Below are 12009 nucleotides of genomic sequence, written 5' to 3'. Positions count from 1 at the left end.
GTTGGTCTTGAACTCCCGACTTCAAGCCATCCACCTGCCTTGGCCTCCCAAGGTGCTGAGATTACAGGCATGAGCCACGGTGCCCTACCAAAGAGCTTTACTCTTAAAGTCACTAAAATAGTGATGACAAATAGAAGCAAGCAGTGCTTCTGGCTGTGAAGCTTCCCTGAATAGTGATAATACTGCAGTATAGTGCTTCTTCAGGTATATTGCACCAAACAGTTTGAAAGTGCATCCCTGTTATTTATTCCTTGCACCTTTCCAAGAAAGGAAGGGGGATGATGTTATAAGGAGAGCATATCAGAGTTGGATTCGCAAATTTTGATCTTGAGATTTTCTCTCCATAGTAGTCCCCTATTATCCGTGGTTTCACTTTCCGTGGTTTCGGTTATGTGGTCATCTGCAGTCTGAAAATAATAAATGGAAATTTCCAGAAATAATTGTTAAGTTTAAATTGTGTGCCATTCCAAGTTGCAAGAAGAAATTGCACATGGCCCTGCTCCATCCTGCCTGGGATGCAAATCATCCCTTTGTCCCACATATCCACACTGTATTTGCTCCCTGTCTGTTAGTCACTTAGTACCTGTCTTGGTTATCAGATTGAAAAAACGGTATATACAGAATTCAGTACCATCTGTGGTTCCCGGCATCCACTGGAGTCTTGGAATATAACCCCTGAGCATAAGGGTGGATTATTATATTGAAAGTTGCTTCTAATTAGTTAGGTTGCTGTTGAGAGGGTGCCTATTAAATGGAAAAAAATTAATCTTGTTATTTTTTTTTTCTCTTTGTGGAGAACAGGGTCTCACTACATTGCCCAGGCTGATCTTAAACTCCTAGGCTCAAGCAGTCCTCATGCCTCTGCCTTGCTAAGTGCTAGGATTATAGGCATGAACCACTGCACCTGGCTAATGTTCTTAATTTTAACAGACTGGAATACAAATGTAGGAATCTGTTCTTACATTTAAATTTAAACTCTTATATTCATAAAAGTTGGATTTTAAGCAAAAGGAATTTATTCTTAGAAAAACTGGACATAAAAGAATTCTTCAATTTTATATATTTGATAATTAGAAATTCTATAATTCATAATAGTGATTTTTTAAATTGGATTCTGAAAAGCTCTAGATACATGGAAAATAAAGCTTTCATGACTAAAATATTTACAATTGATTTAAAAGCTTATTTTTTTATGCCCACAGACATCTGTGCCATTAAATAGCCAGTCAGTCTCGTACCAGTGATATGTTCTTAAAGACTGATTCTTAATAAGTGGATAATGGAGATTTTAGGTTGAGTTTTATAAATCTAGATGCATCTGTTAGTGTTAAAATAGTTTTGCAATCTGTAACTAACCTGTTCTAACGGTTTTATTGAGATATAATTTGCATACTGTACAGTTCATTCATTAAACATGTACAATTCAGTCTTTTTCAGTAAGTTTACAGGGCTGTGTAACCCTTATCACATTCTAATTTTTTGAATGATTTTGGCACCTCCACCCAAAAAATACTCCATACCCATTATCAGTCCCCCACATTCTTCTTCCACTAATGTTCCTCTTGGCAACTGCCAGTCTACTTTCTGTCTCTGTGGATTTGGTCTCTTGGACATTTCATATAGATGAATCATACTGCATGTGGCCTTTTGTGTCTGAGTTCTTTCACGGAATGGAATGTTTTCAAGGTTCACCTGTGTTGTAGCATGTATCAGAACTTCATTCCTTTCATGGCCAAATAATATTCCATTGTGTAGATGGCACATCTGATTGTCCATTAATCCATTTGTATTAGTGCATTTTCATGCTGCTCATAAAGACATACCTGAGACTTGGTAGTTTATAAAGAAAAAGAAGTTTAGCCGGGCACAGTGGCTCACGCCTGTAATCCCAGCACTTTGGAAGGCTGAGGCGGGCAGATCACCTGAGGTCAGGAGTTTGAGACCAGCCTGGCCAACATGGCGAAACCCTGTCTCTAAAAAAAATAAAAATAAAAAAAAAAGGAAAAAGTAAACTGATGATGGTTTATATTCACTCTTCTCATTATCAGTGATTCCCTAAAAAAAAAAAAAAAAAAAACCAAAAAGAAAAGGAAGTTTAATAGATTCATAGTTCTATGTGGCTGCGGAGGCCTCACAGTCATGGTGGAAGGCAAAAGGCATGTCTTACATGCTGGTGGCAAAAGAGAATAGGAACTAAGCGAGAGGGATTTCCCCTTATAAAACCATCAGATCTTGTGAGACTTTTTTAGTACCACAAGTACAGTATGGGCGAAATCACCCCCATGATTCTATTATCTTCTACCAGTTCCCTCCCAACACATGGGAATAATGGCAGCTGTAATTCAAGATGAGATTTGGGTGGTGACACAGCCAAATCATATCACCGTTGATGGGCATTTGGGTTGTTTCTACTTTTTAGCTGTCATAAATTGTGCTTCTGTGAACACTTATCTGCAGATTTTTGTGGGTACATATGTTTTCAGTTCCCTTGGGTATATGGCTAGGAGCGGAATTGCCGGATCCTGGGGTAACCATGTTTAACCGTTTGTGGAACTACCAGACTGAGTTCCAAAGTAGCTGCACCATTTTTACATTCTCACCAGGAATGTGAGGGTTCCAGTTTCTCCACATCCTCAACAACACTCATTTTCCTTGTTTTAGACTGTAGACATCCTAGTGGTTGTGAAGTGATGTCTGCTTAGGGTTTTGATTTGCTTCTCCCTAATGACTAATAATGTTGAGCATCTTTTCATGTACTCGTTGGCCATTTATCCTCTTTGGGGAGATGTCTGTCTAAATTCTTGGCTCATTTTAAAATTGGGTTGTCTTTTTATTGTTGAGTTGTAAGAGTTCTTTATATATTCTAGATAGGTGTCTCATCAGAAATTTGGTTTGCAAGTATTTTTTCCCATTCTGTGGGTTGTCTTTTCACTTTCCTGTTGGTATTGTTTGCAGTACTCTAATGATTTTTTAAAACATTTTCCTCCAGAATTTAGTCGGCGTCTCAAGGAACGCATGCACCACAATATTCCTCACCGATTCAATGTAGGACTGAACATGCGAGCCACAAAGTGTGCTGTTTGTTTGGATACCGTGCACTTTGGACGCCAGGCATCCAAATGTCTTGGTAAGATCAGCATCTGTGCATGTGTGCTGGGCACCTGTGCGTCTCCAGCTAAAAAAAGTCGATCAGGTGGAGGTGATTTTTTCCTAACTCATCATGTAGTGCATTCATTTTCGAGCTTCTTATTTCAGTGGGAGGATGCTATTTTTCCCCTGTTAAAGCTGTGAGTTTATATATGTCTGCAGCTCAGGACTCTAACCTGCTGTTCAAAGTGCCTTGGGCTTTGCTAATTCCCAGCCCCTTTTTGTCAGGCTGGTCTCTCCTTACCTTTCCGCTGGCTCCAATGGAAACATGCAGACGTGTTCTTTATACACCTGTTTGTGGGCAGCCTGGATTGAAGCCTGGAAAACTGGGTCAAGAGCACTTGGCACTTTCGTTTCCCTTTTCTGCATGGGCCTGGCACCAAGGAAGCTCAGGAGACTACCTGCAAGTCAGGGCCAGGCTCTCTGGGCCTGGCTGGGGGTAGAGAATCCCTGGGGTTGGCTGGCAGAGGAAGAGAAGAATCCAGGGTCGGCTGAGCATGCCCTCAGGTGGCTCACTGTTCTTTTCTAGAATGTCAGGTGATGTGTCACCCCAAGTGCTCCACGTGCTTGCCAGCCACCTGCGGCCTGCCTGCTGAATACGCCACACACTTCACCGAGGCCTTCTGCCGTGACAAAATGAACTCCCCGGGTCTCCAGACCAAGGAGCCTGGCAGCAGCTTGCACCTGGAAGGGTGGATGAAGGTGCCCAGGTACCATGGCAGGGTGGCTTGGACTGGAGCAGGTGCTGGCACAAGCCACTTCTGTCCCTGATGTTTTCTAGGGAAGTGTCTTTTCTAGGAACTCTCCCACCTCTACCACCCCCTCATCCCGTCCTCCTCCAGCCTGATGATTCTTCTGAGTTCAGACATTTTTCTTTTCCATCTTTCTTTCTCCAGGAATAACAAACGAGGACAGCAAGGCTGGGACAGGAAGTACATTGTCCTGGAGGGATCAAAAGTCCTCATTTATGACAGTGAAGCCAGAGAAGGTAAATTAAGAATTTAGGGGGAAGGTCGTTGCACGTGGCTAACCCAGGTCTCCCCAGTGCTGGCGCGAAGGCTTTGTTTTTTGGACTGCCTTGCAAGCCTTCTAGCTTTTCCATTTTTGAAACTTACAAACCAAATGACTTCTCTAAAGGTTATTGGTGCGATACTCACATCTATAGGTCTCCCCCCTGAAGAACCCGCAGGGCGCTGCCCTGAAGATTCCACCTGCTAATACACCTTCCGAGAACTTCTGCCTCAGTCAACTAACCCATAAATCCGCATCGTCATCAGAAATTTGACTGTGCTACTCATCTGACACACTTTATTTTTTTTATCTTCCCTCTCTGCCTTCTCTGCACACCTCTGTCCCTTCTTTGTTCTCGTGCGCCTCTCTTTACACACGTACCCTGTCTCTCTCTCTCCCTTGCTGTCTCTCTTGCTCTCTCTTCTCCCCTTGTTCTTGTTCCTGTTCTTTTGTTTTTCTTTCTGCCCTTCCTCTTTGCACCAAGCTGGACAGAGGCCGGTGGAAGAATTTGAGCTGTGCCTTCCTGATGGGGATGTATCTATTCATGGTGCCGTTGGTGCTTCCGAACTCGCAAATACAGCCAAAGCAGGTGAGGAGGAGCTGGAGGAGCCCCGCCCTGGAGGTGGGCCGGGCTTGGCCAGTCAGCAGGGACAGAAGGGGTGGTACAGGGAAGATTGACTCTGCAAAGGAGGCCCATCTTCCTCTGCCCTCTGCATTGGCGGTAACTGGGACTTGCTGGTTTGGTGGGATCTCTGATCTCTCAAGGGCCTTCCCTCCCAGTGGGAACGGGGGAAATCCACACCCAATCCTGTGCTCTCTGTGAAATCTCCTAGATGTCCCATACATACTGAAGATGGAATCTCACCCGCACACCACCTGCTGGCCTGGGAGAACCCTCTACTTGCTAGCTCCTAGCTTCCCCGACAAACAGCGCTGGGTCACCGCCTTAGAATCAGTTGTCGCAGGTGGGAGAGTTTCTAGGGAAAAAGCAGAAGCTGACGCTGTGAGTATGAAAACGGGCCCTGGAGGTTGTGTTTGTAAAGGGGGCTGACTTGGTAACTGGTGTTAACAACAAGAATCCCATTGGCCATCTTGATTCCCCTCGGGCTCCTTCTCAAAGCGCTGATGGCTCCAGACTGTCACGGCCAGGAGTCTGGTGGTGATGAAGGCACAAGTACCAGGGTAGCTTGTGTGGCATCCTGAGCCATTTAGAGTGTGGGAATCAGGGATGTGCTGGTTCATGCCTGTGGTCCCAGTAACCCAGGAGGCCAAGGCAGGAGGATTACTTGAGCTCAGGAGTTTGAAACCAGACTGGGCAAGATAGCAAGATCCCATCTCTAAAAAAAAAAAAAGAAAGAAAGAAAGTTAGCCAGGTGTGGTGACATGCACCTGTAGTTCCAGCTAGAAGGGAGGCTGAGGCTGGAGGATCGCCCAGGACTTTGAGGCTCCAGTGAACTATGATTCTGCCACTGTACTCCAGCCTGGGCAACAGAGCAAGATTTGGACTCTAAAACCAAAACAAAGCAAAAAGAATGGAGGAATTGGCATCGGCAGCCTACTCTGATGGATTGCAGAACTTGGTTGTGGTGATGCAACTGCAAATGTACTTATAAGGAAATCCTGTGTCCTGTTTACTCACGAGTTTGTCTGGTTTGGAGGCCTGAGTTAGAAGCACTCTGGCCATGAAGCAGTACAATAGACTGCCGGCAGCCCATCCCCGCCAGGAAGGCTTTTCATAAGCGTCTCAGTTGTTTTCGCAGTATTTGCTCTTCCGTAGGCAGCTTTGGAGTCCTACTTATCCTTAAGATGTTAGAAACGTAGGTGTGCTGTGATTGGCATCACCCCACCTAGAATGTTCCAGGATACAAACAGTGCTCATTGCTCATTGGTGTTTGCTCCAGTGAAGACCAAACAGCTTTTTTCAGACACTTCACTCCTAATAAACACTTTATGTGGTAACTGACTTGAAAGATTCTTAACCATGAGCCTCTTGAAAAGAGCTTCACTCAGTGGTTAGACCTGTCTGGATGACCTGCTTGTTGTTATACACATGAGCCTTTTACTGAAATCCTTGTTAATATGTGTACAACAGGCTCAAGACTGTGTTTCTTATGAGCTTCTGCCTGCCTGGGTTCAGGTAAAGAGATGCAGAGGCATGCTGGCTCACTGCTAACACTGCGCCTTTGCACTTCTGCTGCAGCCTGATGGGGGAAGGAGTCTTTCATGTGTCTTATTAACCCTGAGCAGGTGAAACCTCTTTAGCTTCAGCTTATTTTATCTCACAGAATAGCTTTCCATGTCTACTCCACTCCCTTATTTCTGCATCCCAGCCAAGTTATCACTCAGATGCTAATTAACAACTGCCCCAGAGATACCAGTAGCACTCGCATTTTGCATTTGGAGCTCAGATCAAAATACGGGGTGAGCTAAGAGCAAATGTATGTTTCTGAGCATTTCCAGGAATAACATGTCCTTAACCTTCTCTTGGTCTCTCTGGATGGTTTGCTCATAGACAGATCAGCCTCACTATGTCTTCTTTTTTTCTTTGCTTGCACCTATGAAAAGAAATTGCTTGGAAACTCCCTGCTGAAACTGGAAGGTGATGACCGTCTAGACATGAACTGCACACTGCCCTTCAGTGACCAGGTAATGTTTGCGTGGGCACGGCCAGCTGGTGTCTGGTTACAGCCACACGCCATCAAGAAGGAAAGGGCTATGGACGCCTTGTGGCTCCTACTGGAGATTGTTCTGGTGACATGATTGTGCTTATGTTCTGCCTTCGGACTTCTGCCCTTGCAGGTGGTGTTGGTGGGCACCGAGGAAGGGCTCTATGCCCTGAATGTCTTGAAAAACTCCCTAACCCACGTCCCAGGAATTGGAGCAGTCTTCCAAATTTATATTATCAAGGACCTGGAGAAGCTACTCATGATAGCAGGTGTGAGGCCAAAGGACATGGTGCCTTTTCTTTACTTTGAAGGGAGTCTGTATGTTAAACCACATTTCATGCTCATAAAACACAAACTAGCAAGAGGGGAGCCATCGTAGCTCTTATCTCTGTGTCCCCATAGATGGCCAAGCCTCAGCTAATGGACCCCCTCTGTCCAGAGTCAGTTTTCTTCCGGTATCCAGTTTAGCATAGTCTGACATTCCCAAAGAACATCCCCCTGCTGTGCCAAGTGAAGAGCGCTAAGCCTCAAAGACTCACTAGAGCCAAACCCTTTGTCCTGATTGCAACGAAACCACTGTGGGCCATGACATTCTGAGAGCTCGCTTACTCTGTTACTCTGTGGTCACTCTCGAGTCACCATTTGCTAATATTTTGTTATATTTTTTTCTCTCTTCCTAACACACACACACACACACACACATTCTCTCTCTCTCTCTCTCTCTCTTTCCTGAACCATTTGAGAGTTAGTTGCAGGTATGATGCCACGTTCTTCAGTGTATCAACCTAAGGATGAGGGCATTCTATCACATCACCAGGGCACAATTTATTTCTCACTATGTTAGTGACATTAAATTATTAAAGGGGAAAACAATAATATATCGATTCAGTGTTTAAAACATCAGCAGGGCCGGGCGTGGTGGCTCACTCCTGTAATCCCAGCACTTTGGGAGGCTGAGGTGGGTGGATCATGAGGTCAGGAGTTCAAGACCAGCTTGGCCAACATGGTGAAATCCCATCTCTACTAAAAATACAAAAATTAGCCAGGCATGGTGGTGCACGCCAGTAATCCCAGCTACTCAGGAGGCTGAGGCAGAGAATTGCTTGAATCCAAGAGGCGGAGGTTGCAGTGAGCTGAGATCATGCCACTGCACTCCAGCCTGGGCAACAGAGTAACACTCCGTCTCAGAAAAAAACGAAAAACAAACAGGCCTTGTTTCAGGCATGGCTGGATCCAGGGACTGACATACTATGGTCAAGAACTGGCCTTTCTTAATCTAATTTTTTTCTTCCCCCTCTTCCTTATTTTATTCTTTAGAGCAGTTTTAGATTCACAGCAAAATTGGAAGGTACAGAGAGCTTCAGTATATGCCCGTTCTCATACATGCCTCCCCGACTACAAACATCTCCCACCAGAGTGATACATTTGTTACAATCAGTGAACTTGACACATAGACACTGACACATCATTGTCACCCTAAGTCTATAGTTTACATAAGCGTTCTCTCTTGGTGGTATACATTCTATGGGTTTTGAAAAATGTATAATGACGTGTATCCACACGTAGAGTATCACACAGAATAGTTTCACATGCTATAATTTTTGCATTTAAGAAATTGACCCTTAGGATAATACAAGTATCCATGATGCTGCCCATAGTTAGATTTTACCTGTGGCTCCTGTAACATCCCAGAATTTGCATTGCATTTAATCATGCCTTTAGTCTCCTTTAACATGGAGCAGTTCCTCAGCCTCTTGTCTCTCCTGACATCCACATATTTGGATAGTCTCAGCCTGTTTCTTCATAGAATGCCCCCTCATTCCTCCCTCACACATTCTTTCTTTACTTTGCTGGGGAGCATGTTTGAAAGTACAGTTCACATTCTCCAATTTTATGTCTGCAGAATTCCACCCTCCTCAGAATCTTGACTAAAAGACCACTTGTTTTTGTCTTCGATTTAAATCAAGGACCTGGGCTGGGCTGGGTGGCTCACGCCTGTAATCCTAGCACTTTGGGAGGCCAAGGCAGGTGGATCATGAGGTCAGGAGTTCAAGACAAGCCTGACCAACATGGTGAAACACCATCTCTACTAAAAATACAAAAAAAAAAAAAAAATTTTAGCTGGGTTTGGTGGTGTGTGCCTGTAATCCCAGCTACTCAGGGGTTGAGGCAGGAGAACTGCTTCAACCCAGGGGGTGGAGGTTGCAGTTGAGCTGAGATCACCCCATTGCACTCCAGCTTGGGTGACAGAGTGAGACTCCATCTGAAAATCAACCAGCCAACCAATGAATCAATCAGTCAATCAATCAATCAATCAATCAAGGACCTAAAATGTGTTTGTAGGGATTTGTAGGAAAACTCAGTTCATCTGTGTGGCCTTTCAGGACTTTTACTAGGACTACCATGTGACTAGAACTACCATTACCATCCCACACCTTTACTTAACAGCTTTGCATTAACGAGAGGTTGCTTTTCCCATATAGGAGAAGAACGGGCACTGTGTCTTGTTGATGTGAAGAAGGTGAAGCAGTCCCTAGCGCAGTCCCACCTTCCAGCCCAGCCAGACATCTCACCCAACATTTTCGAGGCTGTGAAGGGCTGCCACTTGTTTGGGGCTGGCAAGGTAAGCTCTCTTCACAGTCCCAGTTGGTGGAATGTTCTGGAAATTGGCACTACCTCTTGTCCCACAGAGCTCATTGATTTGAACCTTCCAGATTGTGTCAGTTTAAATAATAAACAAAGAGGGGTCTCTAAAAGAAAAGAGATTGATTTGGGAATAAGGCTTTGCAATGGGAATTCACGTGCCATTATAAACTACGTGGGTATCTAGGGAGATAAAGGAAGACAGAGGTTTGTAAGTCAGGATTCCATAATCTTTTTGAAGTAATTATCCTTGGCTTTAAAGATTAGTAACAAGACTGACGCCTATCGGAGGTTGGACAGGTAGTCTCTGGGCAGATGTCCTGGCAGAAGTATGTTTTGTGTGAGATTGCAGTGAGCTTTGTTGTTTTTGCTGAGTCTCTTTTTTATCAGGCATACAAGTGTGACAACCCTCTCTTCATGGCCTTCTCCTGCTCTTGTTGTCAGGGTTTTCTTAACTTTGGCAACTCCATTTTGATTCTGACAACTTTCAGAGTTGTACATCCTCAAACTAGGTTAAATTTCTGTTGCTTCCTTTAGGCATGTGAAATAATTTGTGTAGCCATGAAACTTGTACAGGTTTTGAATCTAAAGGAAATGTCTGAGAGAAAAGTGGGAAGAAAATGAACAAAACTGGAAGGATGATCCATAATTTGAAAATAAGTGTGTGTGTGTCTCCTGTGTCAGAGAGAGGGAGGGACGGGGAGAGAGAGAGAGAGACAGAGAGAGGGAGGGAAGGAGGGAGGGAGGGGAACCTTATAAAAAAGATCTAATGTGGATCTCCATGTCTGAACTAGATGAAAGTATGTTTCATTACTAGAAATTTAAAAATTCAAATTTTTGGCATTTACTTAAGATAAAGTCAGCTCATGAGAACTCAAGTTAATTCTTTTGTAGCTTCTGGCATGTTGAAAATTGGCACATAAAATACCTTTGTTCGCTTCTTTAATCCAAAAGTCAAAAAACAGATGCTGGTGAGGTTGTGAAGAAAAGGAAACACTTATACACTGTTGGTGGGAGTACAAATTAGTTCAACCATTGTGGAAGACAGTGTGGGGATTCCTCAAAGAACTAAAAACAGAAATATCATTCAACCCAGCAGTCCCATTACTGAATATATACCCAAAGGAATATAAATCATTCTGTTATAAAGTCACATGCATGCATATGTTTATTGCAGCCTATTCATAATAGCAAAGACAGAGAATCAACCTAAATGCCCATTAGTGATAGACTGGGTAAAGAAAATGTGGTGCATATACACCATGGACTACTCTGCAGCTATGAAAAAGAATGAGATCATGTCCTGTGCAGGGACATGGATGGAGATGGTGGCCATTATTCTCAGCAAACTAACGTAGAAACAGAGAATCAAATACCGCATGTTTTCATTTATAAGTGGGAGCTGAATGATGAGAACACATGGACACATAGAGTGGAATCAAACACACTGAGGCCTATCAGAGGGTGGAGGTTGGGAGGAGGGAGAGGATCAGGAAAAATAAGTAATGGATACTAGGCTTAATACGAGGGTGATGAAATAATCTGTACGACAAACCCCCACGACATGAGTTTACTGATATAACAAACCTGCACATGTGCCCCTGAACTTAAAAGTTAAAGTAGAAAATAATAAAAAAGAGTGTCTGTGGGTATATATACATGTACATGTATAACTTTAGTGAAGTCTGAATCAGGTGTTTAGAGACCCTTTGAGGCCACTGGCATTCTACTTTTGAAAACCATCACATTTTGCTACTCAGAAGACAGCACACTGCACATCGTTCATTCAGCCACTCAATCAACTTTTTTTTTTTTTTTTTGGAGACAGATTCTTGCTCTGTTACCCAGGCTGGAGTGCACTAGTTTGATCTCAGCTCACTGCAGCCTCCACCTGCCAGCTTTAAGCAGTTCTCCTTCCTCAGCCTCCCAAGTAGCTGGGACTACAGATGTGCACCACCACACCAGGACAATTTTTATATTTTTAGTAGAGATGGGGTTTTGCCACATTGGCCATGCTGGTCTTGAACTCCTGGCCTCAACCCACCTTGGCCTTTCAAAGTGTTGGGATTACAGGCATGAGCCACTGCATCTGGCCAAAAATTTGTTGTTGTTGTTTTTGACACAGAGTCTCACTCTGTTGCCCAGGCTGGAGTGCAGTGGTGCGATCTTGGCTCACTGCAACCTCTGCCTCCTGGCTTCAAGTGATTCTCATGCCTCAGCCTCCCAAGTAACTGGGATTACAGACATGCGCTACCACGCATAGCTAATAAAAATTTGTTTTTTAAATTAGAAATTGTTTTCATTCTAATAACTGTTCAAAACATGTATGGAACATATATGTAAATCATTAAGATTAATACTGTCATAAACATCCACACACCCACGACCCAGTCCAAGAAATAGAACATTGCTAACAATTTCCCTTTTCCTGTGTGTTCCTCCCTTATTCCAGCCCATCCTCACTCACCCACTGTACCAGCTGCTGGCCTTCATATCAGGACTGATTTGAGCAGTAAGCCCCATTTGGCGAATGATAAAGATC

The 12009-nt window shown here is 43.9% G+C and overlaps 1 protein-coding gene across 24 annotated transcripts in view; it reads left to right on the top strand.

Moving 5' to 3' along the window:
• CIT (citron rho-interacting serine/threonine kinase) overlaps window positions 1–12009 on the top strand; it is a 190073-nt gene that overhangs the window by 159990 nt on the left and 18074 nt on the right. For 14 of the 24 annotated variants that reach the window (XM_035257803.3, XM_035257795.3, XM_035257805.3 and 11 more), the window contains 8 exons: window positions 2990–3127; window positions 3677–3857; window positions 4044–4135; window positions 4643–4747; window positions 4992–5161; window positions 6724–6804; window positions 6958–7093; window positions 9308–9447. In XM_035257803.3, the coding sequence (XP_035113694.1) occupies window positions 2990–3127; window positions 3677–3857; window positions 4044–4135; window positions 4643–4747; window positions 4992–5161; window positions 6724–6804; window positions 6958–7093; window positions 9308–9447 (1043 nt within the window). Of the gene's footprint in view, window positions 1–2989; window positions 3128–3676; window positions 3858–4043; window positions 4136–4642; window positions 4748–4991; window positions 5162–6250; window positions 6296–6723; window positions 6805–6957; window positions 7094–9307; window positions 9448–12009 lie in introns of all 24 variants that reach the window. The other 10 variants (XM_054238964.2, XM_078337417.1, XM_054238967.2 and 7 more) reach the window with 1 other exon arrangement.

The sequence above is a fragment of the Callithrix jacchus genome, chromosome 9 (assembly GCF_049354715.1).
Source record: "Callithrix jacchus isolate 240 chromosome 9, calJac240_pri, whole genome shotgun sequence".
Taxonomy (NCBI): Eukaryota; Metazoa; Chordata; class Mammalia; order Primates; family Cebidae; genus Callithrix; species Callithrix jacchus.
This window is presented reverse-complemented; position numbering and strand designations above follow the sequence as displayed.